We start from the raw sequence: 22,995 nt of genomic DNA, 5'->3' as shown, positions 1-22,995 counted from the left end.
TAAAAGGGGTTAATAATAGTCTCTACATCATAGGCATATTGTAAGCATTCGATGAGGGATATATGAAAAGCCCTTAGAACAGAGTCTGAGAAACCACTATATAAGTGCTAGCCATTTTTTGGTTGTGATTGAGTAAAATTTCTGGGGTCAAGAAATAACTTTTTGAAAACATGGCTCTTTAAATAATTCAACCTGTTGGTAGAAAAAAAAGAAAAACACCTTGAAAATAATCTGGATGTATCTTTACATCAAGATTCCTAACCATTTCCCCTTATCTAAACGCCTTTTCACATTCTGCAGATCACTTTTATAGATCTGTAGGCATCTGTTAGAACTCACAGATTTCCTAAGCAGATCTCGTTGATAAAGCATCTATTACAGCACCTCTGTCTGATTCCATTTAGTGAGGAATCCTTTAAATTGGATGGAAAATTTTTGCCACTTCTTTTCTTTATGAAAATATTTCATGAATGATGCCGCTTTTAGAGACCACTATATCGGTAGCAATGGCCTTTATTTTTAAAGGAGTCTTTTCACAAGTCTGGCTCCTCATGACAAACGTATGATTTGAAATTATATTCAGGTTGACTTCAACTGGGAGGAAAAAGAAAGCACTGGAGTTAAATTAGGAATTTTTCTTTTTAGAGACATTTTCCCCTCACCCCCATAAATACACACACACACACACGATCATTTCTCTCCAAGGACTGGGAAAACATTCTTTACCCAAGAGTGAATTCTCTGCATTATGGCAAAAAGTATTTTTTCCATTCCAATGCTATTTGGTGAGTGGGATTAATTTGGTAACAAATCAGTAATAGACAATTTGGCATATCTGAAGTCATTTGTGTGTGTGTGTGTCCATGTGAAGATAATAAGGGCATCTAGGAACTCAAAATAATGATAAGATCACTTGCACAGATGACCTTTGTCTCTATGGGTCCAAAAATCATGCCAAATAGCACCAGATGCGAAAGAACCATGTGACCCGGGTTAATGCCGTGTTATTGATATAATGGGCATCTTGTTGTAAACAAGGAGTTGAAAGTGGCAGAGGGCACGTGAAAATAAACATTTCCCAGGACTAAAAGTTGCAGTGTTTAGCATCTATGAAACACTGGGGATCAAAAGGTGGAAGTCAAACTTGATAACTATCCACAACATTAACCTCATCATCAGCAACAGTGAGACCTATACTTAGTGGTTATCACTGGGTGGTGAGGCTCAATGGTTTTCTCTTTCTCTTCCTTTTATATTTTTAAATTGACTTTGATTATATGAATATTTATATATTATATAAAAGTATATGTTCCATATACTTTCTTTAATGAACATATATTAATAGGTTAATAAGGAAATAGTAAGACTTACATCCTTTCCCAACTATTCGCCAGAACCATCCAGTGTATTTTATAAAGACAGCTGAAATAAACTGAACTAAGCCAATTAGTGAAAGAAATCAGACAAGGCATTTGGCAATGTCGGGCTGTCCTCCAGGAAGGCCGGCTCCCGAGCATCTTTCTTGGAGAAGTCGCTATAGGGGGGCCTGGCCCTCAGCTCTGTGCTGTTAGAAGCGTCCATGTTTTCATTGCACGGATTTATATCTATCTCTCAGGAATGGCTGCACCTTAGCCAAACTCATAAGAATTGATATGTAACTGAGAGGGGTAATTTGTTAATTTTTGATGAGAAATAGAACAGGCCAGTTGACCAGAGTGCTCACGTTAATGAACCAGTTAAGCTAAATTGTAATCAGAAGGTACCTGCTGAGCTGGACGGATGGAGTTAAGGGAGTGAGAGGTGGAATTCAAACAGGGACGCCCACCCTGGTGGGCAGCTGGCTTGAATCGCCCCCACACAGCGAGGACAGCTTTTCCTCTGGCGAGTGCGGGTGGACACTGCCTGTATTTTGCCTATCTGGGCTTCTCTCGTCTGTGTATTGACCTCTCTGTTCACTCGGTCTTCTTGAAAAGGGTTCAACACAACAGGTCAGATTTCTGTCTCCTACAAAATAATCACGACCGAGTTCCCTCCCTGGACTGAGCTCTTGGCACTGCCAGGTTCTCCAGCCACATAATTTCAGATGAACACTTGGACCTCGCCCACAGGGACGACAGCAATCAGTGCCATTGGATTTCACTAACTCTTCAAGGATAACAACCTTTCCCCCTTTTCCTCAGGGGGGGATGGGGGATGGTTGCTTTTAAGCTCATGTATGCTCAACGCACATAAGAAAGAATTTTAACGCAAAACCAAGAAAATACACTCATGTAATCTTTGTCTTTCCAAAGTCATATGATGACTCTGACAACCCTTTGAGCATCTTGAGCTGTCACCTTTAGCTCCATTTTAGGAACAAGGAGACGAAGGTCAGGGCCCAAGGTCACTAGGAGGGCATGTCAGCAGGAGAGCCCAGCTCCACGACCTTCAACCCAGGTTCAGCAAGATCATCTCCACCGAGAGGCACAGCTCTCTCCTCCTCACAGCACAGAAACCCTCAGGGTGACTTTCTACCAAGAAAGTTCACTTCACTACTTCCAAGCCACCAAGAGCCTCTCTTCCAGGCTGTTCATGTTATCTTGATAGTTGATGGGCTGTTTTGTTTGACAAGTTGGGACGGTACACAGTGGCCTGGAGCTGTGGTCCCTGAGGGGTGGTCTGAGACCATTAGTGACACACAGGGTCCTCTAGTATTGTCCCATCTGGCCTCTTAGAATATTTACATTTAATATGTAATGATGTATAATTCTATTTTGATGGGGTCAATTATTTGCTTCAGGTATCTCTTGTTTGTCACATCAAAACAGGAAAACAGCACCAGTGTTAACTGTTACTCTCCTTTTGATGTCAAACAGAATACAAACTGCAGTGGTGTGTCACGAGGTCGCTGTTCCCAGACAGGATGCGCAGACACACGCAGCTAATAGAGGCACCAAAGTCACCACCCCCAGCTTATCCAAGAATGCTGATCACTGGGTCACCCCACCTCACAACTATTCAATGCAGTCCTCACTAAGTGCTTCAACGTGCAGTCAACACTAGGAGGGAAAAACCCACATAAAATGAACGGGGTGGCACTCAGTTCACAGTCTGGCCAGCGTCTCTTGTTAGACTGAAATGCAGTGGGAAGCCATGTCACAAAGAGAGCATTATGCGTGGAGCTGAAATCATGGCCAACCACTAGCTGGGTGACCCTGAGCAGGTTACTTCAACCGTGCGTCTCAGTTTTCTCATCTCTGAAGTGGGGATGTGACCCACATCCCATCATTGTTAGGAGTATAAAGTAAGTTAAGATACATTAAAGTCTCAGTATCAAACACATAGTAAGTGCTCACTCAATGCCTACAATGCATTTGTGTGTTTATTCACTCATTCACTCCTTCATAAATGAAATAAGGAGATAAGAGAGTATAAAGAAATTTGGGCCTATGCTGGAGCTGAAATGATAGGGTTTTTAAAGACATGCATAGAGGCACAGAGATGACAAAAACATGGAAGGTGGAGTGAGGGTGTGGTCCTGCCTGGAGCAATGGGTGTGTGCTGGGAAGGAAGACTTGGATGAAAAGGTATGGAGGGCGCGTGGAAAGACCCCCAGAAGCTGGATGGTGTTGAGATGTCATGTAGCCAGCAGCAGAGAATTACCATGGCTTCTGGAGCGGGGAGAGGAGTAAAGAAAAGGTCCTGAGGCCAGCCCTTGTGGGCTCCACTGGAAGGAGACAGAGCCGAGGCCGAGGTAGCAGCTGACCCGGCAAAGGATGCGAAGACACTCACTGGGTCACTGGGGTGGTGGCCTCGTTCATGGGTCTCCCCACAGGGCGTTTGCAGTTAGCGTCAGTTCTGGCTGAGGAATCCTAGTTCTGCTACCACCCATCGTTAAATGCGGGGCTCACATCAGCCCTGGATGTGGACTTTTTTCCTCCGTTAAGAAATGTCACCTTCCACTCAAGGTTGTGCTGTTTGTGGGGGAGCTGGGGGAAGTGTTTGTTAGCACACTCTGAAAGCCACTCCAAGCATTTCAAAAGGTCAACAGAGATTTACATCAGGGCCACAATGTGGTGAATCAGAGTTAAGATGTACAGAGATGTAAAAAACTTGACCTTTGCATTAGTAATTGGGAACTGGTTGTCCAAACTTCTCTGTTTATGAAAAAGGTTAACTGCCTCAAGGGTTCTAGTGCTCCAACCCTCCCCCAGCAGTGTGGGCTCCTTCATCCACCTTGTGGGATGCAGAAAAGGCAGAGCTCCAGGCTGAGGTTAGGTTATTTTCCAGTCCAGACAGGCAGAAGCATTAGCTTTGTGTGGCTTCTTCTTAATCTGGGCACCGTGGCCACGGCAGTATGTTGACCTCGCTCCTGAGGATCTGACAGCGTGGCACACGGTGCCGCTGACTGCACTGAGTCCTGGGGCACCAGACGGCCTCACCTGAACAACAACTGTGTCATCTCCTCTGAAGACTGTGTCTTGGGTTCTGGCCCTTGCCTTGGAATTGGGCCTTCTCAGTGAGGAAATGCCACGGCTTATATTCTTTTGTACTATCCATTGTTAGTAGTTCCAGAAATACTTTTAGTGAAATATACAGCCTGGATTGGCCGTACTTTGCAAACCAGTCTCCTCCCAGTGAAGGCCAACACTGCCTGCCTGTCTTCTTCATCATGTTGTAGTCATGATGCCATCAAAGAAGGGATACGAAAGTCTACAAAAGCCTAAAATGCCCTCCCCGCAAAAGCCGCTTCATGGCCTTTGCTAGTGCTGCAAACCGAATGTCAGAAGACAGCCACGCCACTGTCCGGCCGTGGAAGGCTCTGTGCTCTCCCTTTAAGCCTTGAGGCAGCAGACAGACCCAGTGCAGGGCCAAGTCGCCCGGACATGCATGTTTTTGGATCTGGTCCTTCCTTGGTCCTTCCTCCAAGACGGGTGATTCTTGAAAAGAAATCCCTCCTCCAAAATCTGGCCAAGAAGCAAGGGATGCTCGAGGGACTGGAGCTTTCTTACCTGCTCCTGAAGTTCATACCCAGGGCTACACATGAACCGCCTCTTCGGGAAGTTTCCGCTCTGTCTCCCGCCTCTTATTTCCTATTTGGCCTGCCACTTACTTCCCCAACTAACCTGTCATTTAGAGAGTGCTCCAAAGAGAATAACTGTGGGGCCGAGAAACACGCAGTCAGGTTAGAGTGCTCCGCTTGAGTGCTCACATTGGGACAGGGAGAGGAGACCCAGCCCGGGCTTGAGCCCTGGGATAGGAACCTGTGCAGCAAATGCTGCCAGCCATGTGCAGGGGTGGGGGAGGGACAGGGGGTCAAAAACCCCAGCCCGACAGGGTATTGAGTTACAAAGGGGGCCGGGCTCTAAACAGTACAGCCACAGTCACTTAGGATCATGATTCGCCAGTTTCTTATCAAGTTACACATACATTTACTGTACGACCCCGCAATTCTACGTCTAGGTATCTATTGAGGAGAAGTGAAATCATATGCCCACATGAAATCTGTATGCAAACGTTCACAGCAGTTTTATCCAGAAATGTCCCAAGCTGGAAACAACTCAACTGTCAAATGGTGGACGCATAAACAAATTATGGTATATCCGTGCAACGGACCACTCCTCAGCAGTCAAAAGAAGGAGCTACAGACACAAGCAATAACATGGGTGAAACTTGAAGGCAGTTATGCTAACGAAGAAGCCAGCCACTCAAGACTAGGTGAGTGTGACTCCATTTATAAGACGTTCTAGAAAAGGCAAAACCGTAGCGACGGACGCCAGCCAATGATTGCCTGGGACAACCACAGGGGGTGGAGGAGGGGCATGGTGGAATATTTTGGGGTGATGGAAATGTTCTCTATCTTGGTTTGTGGAGGTGCTTCTGTGATTGCACCCGCTAGTCAAAACTTATGGGAAACTTATTATTTAAAAAGCATGAATTTTATTATAAGTAAATTATGCTGCAATGAGCTGTAATTTCTTTGACGTGGCTGGTGCATGCTTGTCCCTCCACCAGCCTCCCTGCCCCACGGTCTAGACGGCTGCCCCTCCCAGTCCCTGGGTGGCTGCTTTCCTGGTCAAGGCTTCCCTCGACGTTCAGTCTAAGCCAACGTCCCCAGTGCAAATAATTCAGGGGGTTTTGTGTCCAGCCCTCTGTAGGGACAGTCTGGAGCACGGAGAAGAGGGGAAGGTGATGTAAAAACAAAACAACATAGATGAGTCAGCAAGGGATACAAGTGGCCCTTCCACTGTCCATCCCGCGGCTAGCACAGTCCTGGCACGTGCTGGGGGCTCCATTATTCTGTAGCCGGACTGGACGCACAGAACACTGCAAACGTCAGGCAGGCTCAGCCATGCAGGGGTGTTAGCCAAATGCACTAGGGCATTTCTCTTTAGAAAAAGGTCTAGGAACAAGAAGAGAGCTGACATCAGGGATGGAGACAAGTCCTTCTCAGGTGATTGGCTCTCAGGCCCAATTGAAAGGGCTTAACATACGTGCCTCTAATTTTGGGTGACTTATCAGCCCTGTGATTCTTCAACAGAAGCTCTTGTGCAGTGCAGAGCCCCAAATGCACAAATCAGAGGAGGCGACTGCATGCCGATCCCACTAGGTGGAGCCCAAGTCAAGCTCCAGTTCGGGCAGGCCCAGACAGGAGAACAAGAAGCCTCTCTCTGGGGATGAATTCAGGTGACAACAGAGCAGGCTCTCCCTCGTCTCCTTGGTGCAGACTTCAATACTATGGAGGGTTTACTGAGTGTCACTAAATAAATCTCCAAGAACACTGTTAATCTGAGACCTGCCACTATTTCTCTGAGGCTGTGAGAGGACAAGGAAACTAATGTTTCAGGGGAAATTTTTGTCACTTGTTTCCAGAGACAGAAGACTTGTTTCTCAGCTCCAACTACAATCCCGGGCATCAGTTAGTGGTGACAGCCAGTGAAGGAGGGGGCAGGGCCAGTCGACCGCAGACCCAAACTAAAATCACCTGAGTAACTTCAAAAACTCTATCACTTGTTTTGGGGTGGGGCCCAGGCATGCATCTTTTTATCAGTCAACAGTGCTTAATTACTTAATTAATTTCCTCCAACCATCAATTGACACCTACGGAATACCTACTGTGTCGGGAATAATTCAAGGGATATGAACGTGCACTTTAGGACCAATGAGGAGCCTGACAAAATGAGGAATCATGCACACTTTCACTTCATTTTCAAATGAATTTATTTGTTTGAGACTCTGTTAGACGTGCTAGGAGAGTCCTTGAGGACAGCAAATGATTCAATGGGAAAGAATGGTTGGAACCGGCTCTTTTGCGTGTGGCTGATGGCTTTTCTCCCGCTGCCTAACCTAGACCTGTCGTTGGAGACCTTCAGGTGGGAAAGAGCGCGCCATCTGCAGTGCAACGTCTGCCATGGGTTTCTGTGTGCAGTCATGTCACATCCTGTGCAACAGCCACCAGGGTCACGGACACGGTCCAAGCCCCTCCCAGCGAAACCCCTCTCTCTGATGCCTCAGAATGCAGGAGAGCAAGGAGTCCGGCAGCAAATACACATTGAAAACATTTCTAAACATTCTGCTCAGAAAAATTATACATCTACAACAAGGCAACTAGCAATTTAATGCAAGAACAAATTACAGTGTGAAATGAGAAGCGTGCTTACTCGAGGAACTCGGGTAGCTGGAGGCGGATTTTTGGAGGAAGGGGTTTTGACGTTGGGGCTTGAAGGATCAGAAGGATTTGGATACAAGATGCACAGTGAGCAGCAAGTGTCTGGAGTATGTGTAGGGGTGGGGTGAGGTGAAGAATGGATTGAGCAAAGTTGTGGACGCCCAGAAGCATGTCTGTTTGGGAGCAGCAATTGGACATCGTTGATGTGTCATTCACAGAAGCAGGACTGGCACGTATAAGGCATCACATGCATCTTCCTTCCCTCCTTCACTGCAGGCAAAACTCATCCATGAGGGCGTTCTTCCCCACAGAGCCGGACACGGCTTTACACTACTTTAAAACTCAGAGCTCCAGGAAGCCATTACAATTGATCAGAGTTGGCACTGAGGATGAAATTTATTTTCTGTCTCAAATGTAGGGAAATTGTGGGGAAGGGTGATTAATAAGATTTGGCCATATATGGTCGATGGTTGCACCATGAATAGAGTCTGTAGTGCTTTCCACACATCAAAGTAGGTACTTAAATGCCCCATCTCATTATTCTATAGTATTTCATATAATCTTTACATGAAACCTATGAGTCAGGCATTTTATTTCCATTATACAGAGAGTAATTGTGTCCAGAGAAGCAACTTTTCCATGCTTACATAGGTAGAGAGGCTGACAGGGAATTTATTCACAGATCCACTTGACTCTAAAGTCCATGTTCTTTTGGTAATGCCTGCCAAGAGTTTGGACTTCAGAGGGAAGAAGGGTGAGAAGGAAGGAGGCCTAGAGGGGAAGGGAGAAGAAGGAGCCGCAGCTGAGACAAGTCCCACATGTAGATCTCTGAGCTGTCCACAGTCCTGAAAATGTGTGACCACAAATAACAGTAGGCTTCTCCTCACCCAGGGCCAGGGTGCAGACACATAAAGGGCCATTTTAAGACTATCTCTTTCTTCTACATTTTGGCTTCAGATTGGTACTTTCCCAGGGTATACAAACAATCCTATTCATGCAGCTCTGGCAGCTGTGAAGGTAGCTTGCTCTGCAAAGCCAAAGTGTGTCTGTGTGGAAGGTCCAGCAGCAGGGTCCCTGAGGATTCATGTGAAAAGAAATGGCTGGGAAGGAAATGTGGTAAGCCACAGAGGTGCCGACACTGGCGCTGCCCTTGTGAACTCACTACTTTGAATCTTCTCATTGCACCAGGCTCAACTTACAATGGGACACAGGCTGCCAAAGATTTCATTAGAGGGACATGGGATATAAACACTTGAAATCTGTCTTCATTTTCCAAGAGTACAGCAGCTACCCATGATCACAATTAGTGTGGTTCCTGCATTGACTGAGTACTCCCACATTCCCTGACTTCATTACTCCCCACCAGGCCTCCTAATTGAATCCATGCTCCTAATCTTCCCTTTCCTTCAGTCTACTCTATACACGAGCATAAAACTAATTGAAGCCTGCCATTTTTCATCACAGCTCTCTTCTGCTCAAAGTGTTCAGTGTGTTCTTATTGTAAGGACCCAGCACACCGGGGTGGTGTTTAGGTCCTCTACACTCCAGGCTCATCCTAAAACTCACCCAACCCTGTCTCTATCCATGCAGAATCCCATGTGAACACCTCTGCTCCAGCCTGGCCTGGTACCCCACTAATTCCAGGAAGATGCTGGCTCATTGCAAAGGTCAAGCCTGCTTAATGATTTACCCAACCTGGAATAGCTCCTCTCTGTCTCCATCTTTAAAAAAAAAAAGAAGACAGAAAACCACTTACTTATCTATAAGGCTCAGCTCAAGTCAGACTCCCTTTATGAGATCCTTTTATGACATCCCTGATGCCCACAACTCTCTCTTCTTTTGTGTTCAGTGTTTAAAATATTCATTTGGGGCACTTAATTATATATTGTTATATAAGTCCGTGTCTTTCCTTTTCAACAGGATTTTGAACTTCTTAAGGATAGCAATGACGGTTTTGTTGCTCAATACAGCATTTCAATATATATTTGTTGACCTATGTTGTCTTTTCTGCTTCCATTGGAGGCAAAACAAGTATGCCTTAAAAGTTAATTGCATTAGGTCAGATTGAGATGAGATAAAAAAGAATTTATCGAGCATTGAGAATTGTAGATAGTTGAGGCTTTAGACATCTCTTTGAAGAGAGAAATTAAAATCACATGGGGATTATAATTACCTGAGTGTCACAGAACAAGCCTTAGCTTTGAAAAATTACTAAAGGGAATTTTATTATTGTAGGGATATATCATTCTTCTCCTTATAAAAGAAAGGATTTGAGCTGACTAGAAAGTAAAGTCTGAAAATACTTAATTATGAGACTACAAACGTATATTGGGTACTTTCTACAACATTAAGAAATAACATTCCCAAGCTCTCACTAGAAGCAAAATTCTCTGCTGTGCATTTGGCATGTATCATTCCAATTAATTCTCTTAAATTTTTTCCCCCCCAAAGCCCCAGTAGATAGTTGTACGTCATGGCTGCACATCCTTCTAGTTGCTGCATGTGGGATGCGGCCTCAGCATGGCCAGAGAAGCGGTGCGTCGGTGCGCGCCTGAGATCTGAACACGGGCCGCCAGCAGCGGAGCGCGTGCACTTAACCACTAAGCCACAGGGCCGGCCCCCAATTAATTCTTATAATGTGCCCATGAGGTAGACACTTTTACTATCATTTTTTTAAAACTATGAGAACTAACTAAGATCTGTAGAAGTACAGCAACTCTCAAGGTCACACACAAAAATCAGTGGCAGCCTGGGGTCAAATCCAAGTCTATGTGACTACACAGCTTAAGTTCTTAACTCCTGCATCACGACGGTAGGCAAGGCGCTGGGTGCTGTGTGTCTATTATCAGCCTAGATACGTATTTTCTAAATAAATGGACTGCTCCTCTGCATCCTAGCCTATAAAGCTAGAGAGTAATTCTGGGCAGAAGGAATCTATGTCTCAGTTTATTATTTTCACAGACATAGAACGTGACTTCATAAGTCAACCAGAATTTCAAAGGAATACAATTTTTGTACAATTTTGTTTGGTGCCCGAAAAATACCAGTAAATATGCAAAGTCAGGCAACAATATCCACAGAAAATGGCCTGGCATGTAAACAAAAATACCTATGAACACTTCTCAGTTTCTGTTCTATTATTACTCTGTTTGCCAAACCCTAAAATGCCAATGCTACCTAATTAAGGGGTATGCCAAATTTTTCTTAAAATTGATATCCATTATGGAAGGACTGATTTTCTCTAGTCCATATGATTTTCAGAATGATCCTAATAGATACGGTAAATTATAATTATATAGAAATATGATTTTTTTTAAAAACACTCAAGTTGAAGGGAAAACTAATTCAAGAAAAAAGTCATGTCAGGAAAATGTCAAAAAGCAGCCATGTCTACAAAAAAACTTCTATGAAAACACACAATGGACCCTTAATAGAGAACACTTAGCTGGCTATAATCTCTATTACAAAGGATTACTTCATTTTGTTGAAATTCTGATATAAAAACTTAGTGAAACATTTTATGTTAAAAATAACTAGCTTTAATTCTGGTTTAATAAACACATTTGTAGAAAAGATTCATGTCTTTTAAGAATACCTTTTTTGAAAATTTAGTATGTGAAAGTCAAACAAACCTACCCCTAGGCTGTAGATCTTTGAATAGATGAAAATTCAGCTGTCTTGGGATTCTCATTATAACTCCAGCCATTACAGCAAAAAGGATTCTACCTGGCTCCAGCTACAGAGGCCACGACTGTAGGAGGAAGCTAAAGCAGGGGACAGGAGGGCTTCCTTCTGGCTCGTGAGAGAGACAGAAAAGAGGGTATTTCTGTTGTTAGTGAGGTGGAGTTGATTCCGACTCCTAGAGACCGTGTGCACAGCAGAGCAGAACCCTGCCCTGTCTTTTTGCACAATCCTCTCACCTTCCAGCACCGTATCAGACATGCTCCGCTGCTATTCATAGGGTGTTGATGGCCAATTTTTTCGTAAGTGGGTGGCCAGGTCCTTCTTCCTAGTCTGTCCTGGAAGCTCTGCTGAAGCCTGTCCACCACGGGTGACTCTGCTGGTATTGGAAATGCCAGTGGCATAGCTTTCAGCATCACAGCAACAAGCAGCCGCCACAGTGTGACAACTGACAGCCAGGTGGTGTGGTTCCCTGATTGGGAAATCTTAACCACTAGACCGCCAAGGTTGGCTAAAAGAGGATATACCCTCCCCAAATTCTTCTGCCATTGGCAAAGAGGAAGGAAACCAGAACTCAGACCGCATTGAAAAATTAATTCAACCATTCTCTGTGACTCATTGGAAAGCCTGAAGCTAATAAAAAAAATCAAGTTATAAATGACAAATAATCCCATCCTGCAGGTTGAATGGTCTCTGGTATGAAGTGAAGAATTTAGGGGAGAGAGTGATGAAAGGAGAGGTGAGAATTTGTGAAAAAGATATAAATCTGTGTCTTCAGAAGTATTAAGAAAAGCTTAGTTTTTTTGTACTATGAGTAATGTAAATTTAAATTTTTAATAGAGCCTTATTTTTATTTTAAAAGACAACTGTGCTTTCTTCTCTACCCCAAACCCACCTATAGCATAAGCCTTAAAAGGCGGGACTGTGTTCTCCTCCTGCCTGCTGGGGGAGAATTTGCACCACTGACTATGCGAGAGGTCAGTAAGCTCCTTCTGGAGGTTGAAGTTGCAAAAACTCAAGGCCTAAGGGCTCCTCCAGTTCAGAAATCCACTGTCTCATTGACACAAATATTTTGACAATATTGGAAATTAATTAATTGATTCATTTTCCGTAAACAATCTCATGACAGAGAAGAGTTGGGTGATTGAGTAACGCCATTTTGGGAGATGCTGTGCCAGTTTACACGGTGATGGGCTGGGCCATAGACTTCCTCACCCACCAGAGGTCATTTCCAGTAAATGTAACACGTGACCTGCTACATCTTTCAATCACACAAGAGTTCTCAGAACAGAAAGAAATTAGCACCACTAAAAATCTGATATTTATGGCAAAACATAACGCAAGGGGACTGTTTTAATAGGATGGGGCTCGGAGTCAGCCAGGCTTGCGCTGGGATTGTGGCCCTACTGTATATGAGTTATGTGATGTTGGGCAGTTAGTTAACCTCTCAGAGCTCCCCCTGTGAAATGGGGGTAAGAATGCTTTTCTTGCAGGGCTGTTGTGCTGGGGTAAATGTGCATGAATGTCAACCAATAAACGATGGCAATTATTACTATGATTATTTTGAAAATTCCAAAAGCAGCTCATTATATGTTGGCATCCTCTATGGGGGGATTATCATCATCACCATGAGCACTGAAACTAAGTCTTCAACACAGACCACCTCATCCTTAGGTTTGCAGCTAGGCTGGCAAACTCTTGTGCCAGGTTCTCAGAATCTATTCTCCTTGTTCTGACTGGTGCGGTAAAATATGAGCGCAGGGTGTTAGGCGTAAAATGCTTTTAGAGTTTTGAGTTTACAAATTTATGGAAGGTGGAATAAAATATCCATCACCTACAATAAGTTCTATTGTTCCCGGGGGGTAGATAAATCTCAAGGCATAATTACGCTCCTGCCTGCCGTGACCTTTGAAGATGCATATCTGCTTGAAAAATAATAGAATAATTCCTCCTTAGTGAAAAACATTCAAGTTTCTATTTGAAATATGCTTTAAATAAAACAATGCCTATGGATACTTTATTTATACCACCGTGGGTCGTCTTCAGTTTCGTTGGGCTTGATTTTCCTAATAGTCTAAGAGAAACTATTAATCACATTTTGCTGCATATCTACACGCATCTTTCATTTATCTGAAGTCCTAAGGAAATGATTTTCCCCATGTTTGTTTTCCAAGAATATGACCATATTCTATCTAAACTCAGTAGAAAATGGACAGTGGCCGTTGCATACATTCGTGCTGTGATTAACGCTCTGCTATAAAACAATATTTTTTAGCAACTCCTGCTGTTTGTTTAAATTTGCTTGGGAAAATTAGGATGGCTCCCCCTAAATATTCACAGGAACCTATACAACATTGCCAGCAGCACAATCCAATTTCTTTGAACATTTCCTAAGCACCAAACCTTTTCAAAATACTGTGAAAGAAATCATGGAAGGTATGAAGGAGAAGGAGGAGGTGAGGAACAAGAAGGCTGGGGGGAGCTGTTACAGGAGGATGGGGGAGGGGAGGAAAGAATGAGGAAGAAGGAGGAGGAGGGAAGAGAAAGAAAGAATAAAAATGAAAACAACAAAAAGCCATCCTTGCCCCAGGTTCCTGGTTCTGTAACTGTTTTTCTGTGTGTCCAGCTCAACCAATGGCTTCGCCCAACCATAACCATGTCTTACTGCCTTTGGAATCCACAGAAGAGCTACTGACACTGCACCCCCATGTTGTGTGAGCACATCTACCCAGCACTGAAAACCCTACAAAATCATGCTCGTTCTCATGACTTTCCTTCCCACACACACTTTTGGGTCCCAAATCATGCATTTTTGAGAGACCGACCGGGTGAGCTTAGAGGTGCCACCCTCCCTATTATGTATATAACCAGGAACCCTCCTGGGAGTCCTTGGTGGCCCGAGACAGGGCTGCACCTGGTTGCAAAGCACAGTTCAAGGGAAAAATACTTGCTCTGCAGGACCTAGAGGGTAAGTCTGGGGAACCAGAGCAAGAGGTGGGCGGAGTTGTTCTAGAAGGGGAGCTTCACAAATGGGCAAGCGCTGGACTCAACCGACCCCCTGACCCTTGGTGTGGTGACCTAGGGAAGAGTCACAGAAGTCCCACAATATCAGGACCCTTTGCTGCCAAAAGTCAAAATGCCCCATTTCCTGCACAAAGAATTAAGCAACTAGTCAGTGTTCCAGGCTTCGCTTTGGTCTGCAGATTTCTAATTAAGAAAATGAAAGAACAGTCTTACCCATGAGGAATTTTGCTCAGGACATAATATCCAGTATAGGAGTGTTGATATATCTGAAACAGACAAAAAAAAAAAAAAAAAAAAAAGAAGAAGAAAAGCGAGCATTGAGACAAAGGCTGTGACTATGATATTTTTCAAATCCCTGTGAATCCTAATAAGCATCAGTGGACCAAAAGTAGTTAATCAGGAGACCTGGAGGCAAAGTCTTTTATTTACTTAGGAAGTTAATTTGCATATCCTGTTTATTTTATTTCCGTCATTTGCACATGGTTTACAGGGCAGCCAAGAGGCTTGATGTCATCTCCGTGGCTACCTGGTTTGTGATTAGATCAGGGGCATAGATTTCCAGCTCCACTAAATGTAGCACAGAACTAACGAGGACACTGTGGTCATCAGAGGCTGTCAGACAGTCAGCTAGACCCAGTGGGACAGTAAGACCCTTGTACTGCAGGAGTTTCCTGTAAATTATGGCAGATTCCATTGTGTTTCTTCAGTGAGTGGCAATACTGAAGCCAAGATAGGCTTAAATGGGCAAAGTCCTGTCCCTCTGTACAATTTGATGTGCGCCTTTTAGTTTCAGAGAGTGGTTAATAAACTAAGAACTCACTGCAAGAGGGGAGCGTGCTTTCAAAACTAAGGTAACAAACAAAACAAAACAGTATTTCTAAACTCCTATAACCCCCAAATCTCAGGTGTACCTTTTAAACTCCTGAGCCAGGAGATTACTTCCCAACCCATAAATGCAATGAATAGAACTCGAGTGACACCCAAAAGAAGGGAGAGCATGGCAGTTCGCGAAATCTTGGCATCTTTCATCTCCAGCTTTCTGGATCGAGACCCTCCTCAGCGTATGGAATGTGATGGGTTACTCTGTAGGGTTGAAGTGAGAACCCTGTTTCACTTCCCTTTCCTTTACCTATGAAACTTCTGAGAGCTGGCACCCTGTGTGGGTAAATGTTCAGTAACTGGCATTTCAAACCACCTTTCTGAAGACAATAGGTGAGGGGCGTGCAGGGCAAGGAAGATAGATCTAACGTAAAGCGTGTGCAAGAGAGGAATGCACTTGGGGGACTCATGATGGAAATGAGCCTGCAAAAGAAAACAGGTAGGATTTTGCTAATATCACGGACTTCCTGCCTAGTCTGGGCCCCTGAATTAACTTCTAGAAAATCACAGTGGATTAGAGTTATTTGGAGGAAAAGAACCCAGATATAAAAATAAGCAAGAGCACTTAAGTTCCAATAATTTTGTGCTTCCTGAGAACCTGACATTCCTGAACCAGAAATATGGGGCCTGGGGTGGCCTACTGTAGGGCAGTGGATGGGCATCTGACTCAGAAATTAGTCCTGAAGTTGTGAAGAAATAGCCACTAAGGAACAAAATCATGAGGAGAACTTCACGGAGCTGCCACGGCCGTCAATAAGAAACACATGAGCCTACCTCAGTTCATTATTCCTGAAGTGATGGGGGTACTGCTCCCCCAGGAGAAGAAAGAAGGGCCTGTGTACCACCTCCCGCGTCCTAAGTAGATTACTGCTCAGAGAGAGCCCATCAGAGGACCTGCACTCGGACTAAACAGGGCCTCTGAGCTGGACTGGCTTCCTCCGATGCAAGGGCAGAGGGAAGATGGATCCGCCTCATTTCTCCACGTTATGGTATATGGTGCTATGTTGTACAGTGTTTCTAAATTCTCCTTCCAAAAGTACCTTTTCATACTATTTATCTCACTTTATTTTCACAGTAACCCCAGGCAGGCAAAAGATTACCTTTGTTTCTTAAGATAGGCAACTGACGTACCTCAAGGGCAGAGGAGGAGGGAGGAAAGACAAAGGGGAGAGGGAGTAGAGGCAAAAAGAAGGAGGGGTGAGGAGCGAGGGGTGGTGCCTAATCTGTATCCTTGAGTGTTGGCATACTTAGTGACTCAAATGAAGGGAACATGGCAGAAACGATGGCGTTAGACTTCTGACACCAGGTTATAAAAGGTACTCTGGCTTCCTTCTTGCTCTCTTTCAGATCACTGGCTCTGGAGGAAGACAGCCGCCATGTTGTGAGGACACTCAAGCAGCAGGTCCACGTGGTGAGGGGTCCAGGTTCCACCCCGTTAGATCACCAATAGCCAGCGAGGAACTGAGGCCTCTTGCCACCAGCCACATGAGGGAGCTTGGAAGTGGGTTCTTCATTCCCAGTCAAGCCTTCAGATGGTACAGCCCTGGATGACACCTGGATGGCAACCTCATGAGAGACCCTGAGCCAGAGCCACTCAGACAAGATGGTCCTAAATTCCTGACCCACAGTCACGGCAAGATAATAAATGTCGGTTGTCTTAAGCCACTAAGTTTTGGGTAGTTTCTTACACAGCAATATGTAAATCATATATCTGGTTTAAATCCAGAGAAAAAGATAATTATTAAATCAGATGTGGATAGACCTCTTCTGAGTTACTGGGTTCCCTCCCTATAAACTTCCAGCAACTTCTAAAAGAAACAGACAAACAAAGTCCTTATAAAAACAGTGTCAGTAGAAAAGAGGTGAGGGGCTGGGGATGACCACTCCCCCAACCAAAACCCTCAGAGGATGCCTTTGAAATGACTGTGAAGAACAGTTCAAAGCACTGGAGATGATGATGATGTGGAGGCTGATGAAACTAATGGTGATAGTGGCTAGCATTTATGGAGCTCGTACTATATATTAGGTAGTACGCCAACTCCTTAGCATACATGAACTCATTCAGTCTCATTGAGGTAGGCATTATTATCCCCCCCCCTTTTTTTTTTGTGAGTAAGATCAGCCCTGAGCTAACATCCATGCCAATCCTCCTCATTTTGCTGAGGAAGACTGGCCCTGGGCTGACATCTGTGCCCATCTTCCTCCACTTTTATATGGGATGCTGCCACAGCATGGCTTAACAAGCGGTGCATTGATGCGTGCCCAGGGTTCTGGACCCGGGCTGCCAGCAGCCGAGTGTGCGCAATCAACTGCTATGCCACGGGGCTGGCCCCTATTATTCCATTTTTAATATAGGAAAATTGAATCTTAAGGAATTTAAGTCAAACCCAAGCAAGACTTGATTTGAGGTCTGTCTCTCTCTAAACACTACATTGGAGATTGCCTGAACAAAGAGTGTATTCCTTAACTCAAGTTATAAGTCCAAGTTGGTTGCTGTCAGCTGAAAAATCCAGGATACCAACAGATACAATAAATAAGCCAAGTAAAGACACGTACTGTCTTTCTTGGTTGAAGGTCTATTTCTTTAATCCATCTGGAAACAGTGATTTCAATTCATTCCCTGGTTATGCCATTCACAAACAGACACCTAGACTTACATCTTCGCACACCTCTTTAAACATACTGCTAAGTGACTCTGAAATTCAGCTCCGTGAATATCTTCCGAGTGGAACCAATGAGAAAAAGGAAGACCAAATTAACATAACCTTCTAAGGACAACGGTAAGAAGATGGGAGAACTATCTATGTTCATTTTTATGCCTGTACTTTGAGGCAAAAAGGAAAAAACAGCATGTGTGGATGGGAAATGTAATCAAATATCTTGAAAACTGAATCACTAATTAGAAAGATTCAAACAAAAATGAGAGTCAAGAAGTAGAGACAGACAAAAGTCTGAGATGCTGGATCTGCCAAGTCTGTATGTGAAAGAAGCCTCCAGAGTAAACTGTTAATGCAAATGGAAAACCTTGAAAATGGAAGTGCAATTATGACTCAAGAGCTATTCTCAAAAAAGTGGGGAAGAGGGAGGAAGAGGAGACGATTTTCTCATTGCTCCAAGATGAAACAATCAAATACCATTCTCTTCCACAAAATCTCCCCTCAACTGGAGCCAAAGGACCTGAGGCACAAAGGAAACAACTCCTTCAAGAGCACAGATTCTAAGAGTTTGCTTTTACACAAGGCTTTATCGTGAAGGATGTGAAAAAAGCTCCATCTCACTGAAAGAATTTGTTCCTTAGAGAGAGAAAAGCTTTCTGCTCTTTCTTTTTTTTGTAGTCTCTATTTATCTGTTGTATTTGTGTTTCCGTCTTTAAAATAGACTTTAAATCCTTCTGATCATGGAAAAAGAGGACAAAGTTGGAAGTTAGACTGCATCCAGTTATTTTTCTAAGAGCGCCCTTCTAGAAGTTCATGAATATGAGTTACTTTGGTTTCTTCCTAAACCATCAAATTTCCCTTGGAAAATGAATACATGAAAACTTGCTACCCAAAACACCATTCACAAGATGAGAAAACAACTTCAGTAAATTATTTTTTTTAATATATCATGCAAAATAGTTGATATTGGCATTCAATAATTGGGGGAAAAACAGTCAGTCAAGGGTTTGTCCTGAGCTAAGTTCATGTTTGGTCGGCTTCTTACATTTCTGAAATGTCCCTCTGCTCACAGCTTTCTTTCTTATCCTCTCTCCTCCATCACTCCCACTGAACCACATTTTTTATTTCTCTACGGCCTTTCCTACTTCAGCCCCATTCCGCAGATTCATGCAGACTCACTTTACATCCTCTTCCTCCAGGAAATCATCCACTCTTGTAGTTTTAAATCATTATTACCTAAATATTGGTAACACTCACAGGTCTAGCTCCTCATCTGTAGACCAGTACACCAGACTTCCACCTAGACATCTCCATCTCATGCCTCTCGGGCACCAAAAACTCAACATTCTCCAAAATAAACTCTTCAACAACTCTTAAAACCTAGTTCTTCTTTGATATTTCCTATTTCAGTTAGTGGCTCCATCATCCACTCAGTAAACTGAGCTGAAAACCTAGTTTTCCTTGACGCCATCCTTCGCCTCCTTCCTCTTTCTATTCCAATTCAATGTATCCTCAAATAGTGCTGAACTAACTTCTTAAGTCCTTCTCAAATCCATCACCCACTCTTCATCCCCATGGCCAGTGTCTGACTTCAGACCTCCTCTCCATCCTTCCTCTCCTACAGAAAGAAGCTACCATATTCCTTTCCAAAACCAATCCTGAGGTCTCGACCCCATTCCCTTTTGCTTCCGGTTGAACTTTATCAACTCTTCCAGCACAAAATCCCCTGTCTTATATTTTTCACCACTCTCTCTGCCTTCATTGTTCCTTCTCCCAAATCTTTAGAATATGACTCAAATTTCCTGCATTAAAAAAAATATCTCTGCCATATTCGCCTTGAACTCTTCCTTCTTTTTAACTATCATGTCACTTCATAAGAAAAGTTTACACTGCTTCACTTTCTATTCACTTCTAACCCACTGCAATATACTCCCAATATTCTCAAACTTCAATCTCCAAGTGATTTTCCGGCTGCCATATATAATGCCGTCTTTTTAATTTCCAGTCTGCTCAATCTCTCCGCAGTATGAGATGACAGTGATAGGAATCGTTCTCCTTTCTTCATTCCATGACAGGTCACTGTCCTCATTCTTCTCCCTTCCTCCTTCCAGCCTCTTTGCTTTTCTTTTCTGTGGCTGAAGACCCCTTGATTGGATGCAGGCACCAACCCGCCATCCTTGGAGGTCTTTTCTTGCTGGTCTACACCCATGGTCTGGCAGATCCCATTCATTTCTGCTTTCTTACATGGCTTCTTACTGAATTCACATTTTTATGCTTGACCTATCTTCTGAGTTCTAGGATCATATTTTTAGGTTGTGCTGGGCCTTTCTGCATGGATGGTTTTACCCAAAACTTGTACCCCAAATTCAATATTTTGAAAACAAAATAAACTGTTTTCCCACTAAAGAATTCTATCTTCTGTTCTTCCATTTAGCTGGTCTCTCAGCAGAAAAACATTGGAATTAGCTTCAACCATTCCTGTTCCTTACCTTCCTTATGTCCATGTACAATTGGTTTCCAAGTTTCACTGGACTTTGTAACTTTGGAACATTCCTTACATTCCTACCATGTGTCTACTCCCAGGACCTTCCAGTTTACTGGCCAGCTTTCCGCCAGGGCTCCTCTTCCTCCTTCCCATTGCCACCAGAGCTCCCTTCTTAACAATGTGCCAAATTGGGTGTAGGGGTGGGGGCTTGGAGCAGATTTGGAGGAGGACACAACTACCGCTGTGTAGCTACTACTGCTATTACGTGGTTTTAGAGTAAGCATGCCTTTGATTCTCAGCCTGCTACTCGCTTGATGGGTGAACTTGGGCAAATTACTCAACCTCTCCTACATAAATAGAGGTAAGAGCTATGGTATTCACTCAGGAAATTTAAACCCTGTGAAAGGAATAAAGAATGCTTTTGTTTAAATTTTGAGGAGAATTACATGATGTAGCTACTAGCATTGTACAGAATCTTTGAAATTCTTTCCTCTCTATTCCTTTGGGCTCTAGGAAAACAGGAATCTCACTGAGAAGAGCAGAATTGGAGCCGACCTATTTCGAGGGATGGTAGAGGTGAGAAAACCTCTGAGATTGCTGCCTTTTGGACTGGGTGCCTGGTCAGCACAATCACTCTATTCATTAGAGTGTCCCAGTAATGGGATGGAGAGTCCCCTGAAGTGCTGAGCTCCCCAGCACTGAGGGAATCCAAGTAGGGGCTAGAGAGCTGTTGTGAGGGATTCTCTGGAATGGGTGTGCACATTACCAAGCAGATCGCTCCAGGGGACACTCACTATCCCTTCCTTATTTGACCCTATATTCTATTCATAGAGGAAATGAAACATATCAGAGGGTGTAGATGAGCTCAGAGTAAGATTCTCCCAAGCTAGGCTCAAGGACACCATGGCTGGCACATGTGGTTAAAGAAATAAGACACGGTAACGTGAACAGAGAAAGACTAAGACAGGAAAAAGACAGATCAGGCAGGGAAAAGAAAGGGAAATTTGGAAATCAGATGGGAAAAAAAGAAAAAGAAGGAAAATTATCTGCACGAGATGTCAGGGATAATGAGTGAAGAAAAATACAAACCTGAAGGAGAGAAATAAAAACTCTAAAGAGAAGCTGGAAAATGTGAGATTTCTTGGCTTTAAAGTTGGAGAAAATAAAGTATTTACTCAGAGGATCTGTCTCCTCACAATTTTAAAGGCTATGATACCAAAAGAGAAGGAAATTCCATTAGGTTCTAGCTGACATGGTGATTACCTGGTTCTGCTGGGAATTAGCTCAGTGGCCAGTCTCCTAGGAGAGAGAAAGCAATCTGCCTGCAAAATTCAAGCCAAGGTTTCGTGGACGATGACAGACACTTCCTGAAGGTAATGCCCTGTAAATGTTCCTTTTGTCCCCTCAGAACCTTTTTAAAAACAGCTTTACTGAAGTGTAATTGATATACAAAGCACAGCACACATTTAATGTGCACTATTTGATGAGTTTGGACGTATGCAAACATCTGTGATACCATCATCACAATCAAGGTAACAGACACCCAACATCTCCCAAAGTTACTTTGTGTCCCTGATAACCTTTAAGAGGGCAGTGAAGACCAAACCATTAAGTCTGAACCCCAGGTACCCCCCTTTCAGTCGATATGGGGAGAGGTGAGGTGAGGAAACATACGCCCCATTTTTTCAAAAATACTTCATAAATTGCCACATTTATAAGGTGTGTTCCTAAGTCTTGGTCTTGACACATTCTTCTAAAAACTCTGCACTCCTGGTTTTAGTAGTTAATTCCAGCCATTATCATGATCTCCCCAATCACACAGCAGCTGCTGTGCTTCTGGGAAGCCCTTGAAGACTCGCTCTGTGGAATGACTAATTATCAGGTGGGTGTACAGTGCAGAGGAGACTCCCTCAAATATTCCACCTAGGTCCTTCTTTGAATAATTAAAATAAATAAGCACATCTTCAATAATGTGGCTGAGACAAGAGCTAACCAGTTTGTAAGATCTTTCTGGAAGAGATGATGACTATCTTGTCTAGAAACTCTTTCCCTTAACATTTGGAGAAATGGGCCCAGTTGAGGGTGGCACTTTTTTCTGGGAGTAAAACCAATAAGCCAAAATACCCTAGAGAAGATGACCAGGTTGGCTAGAGTCTGGAAAGGAAGCCACCTGAGACACACCTGGAGCAACAGCAGGTGGCCTGCCCAGAAGACAGAAGACTAAGGGGAGATGGAGAGGTGTCTTTAAGGTTTTAGAGAGCTCCAGGAGAAAGTGTGAGCAGGCCTGTTCTCATTTGCTCCAAGGGTAGGAATAATGTCGACAAGTACACATTATAAGGAAATAGATTTCAGACCAATGATGCTAACTTTTGGCAATTAAAGCTATCTGACGATGAAAAGGCTTACTGGCCCCTTTTAATAAAAGTATGGAAACCGAGTTTGCTGGATCATCAAGGAGAACCCAGAGAGTGATGAGACTAAACCTGGTGACCATTAAAATTCCTTTCCATTCAGAGAATTCCTCAAGTCCCCACTGAGGATCGTGCCCCTCTGCCTTCCCCTCTCTCTGCCCTGGCTCGGTGCATAGGTTTAACTGCGTCTCGGTATATGCCCTAGCTGCC

The 22,995-nt window shown here is 43.8% G+C and overlaps 1 protein-coding gene across 2 annotated transcripts in view; it reads right to left on the bottom strand.

Moving 5' to 3' along the window:
• The window catches only part of DPP6 (dipeptidyl peptidase like 6), a 746,707-nt gene that overhangs the window by 210,626 nt on the left and 513,086 nt on the right, over window positions 1-22,995 (bottom strand). For both annotated transcript variants that reach the window (XM_004430585.3, XM_004430586.3), the window contains exon 6: window positions 14,567-14,619. In XM_004430585.3, the coding sequence (XP_004430642.1) occupies window positions 14,567-14,619 (53 nt within the window). The remainder of the gene's footprint in view (window positions 1-14,566; window positions 14,620-22,995) is intronic.

The sequence above is a fragment of the Ceratotherium simum genome, chromosome 1 (assembly GCF_057802395.1).
Source record: "Ceratotherium simum simum isolate JZ-2026a chromosome 1, ASM5780239v1, whole genome shotgun sequence".
Classification (NCBI taxonomy): domain Eukaryota; kingdom Metazoa; phylum Chordata; class Mammalia; order Perissodactyla; family Rhinocerotidae; genus Ceratotherium; species Ceratotherium simum.
Note: the sequence above shows the minus strand (reverse complement) of the source record. Positions and strands in the feature narration are given on the sequence as shown.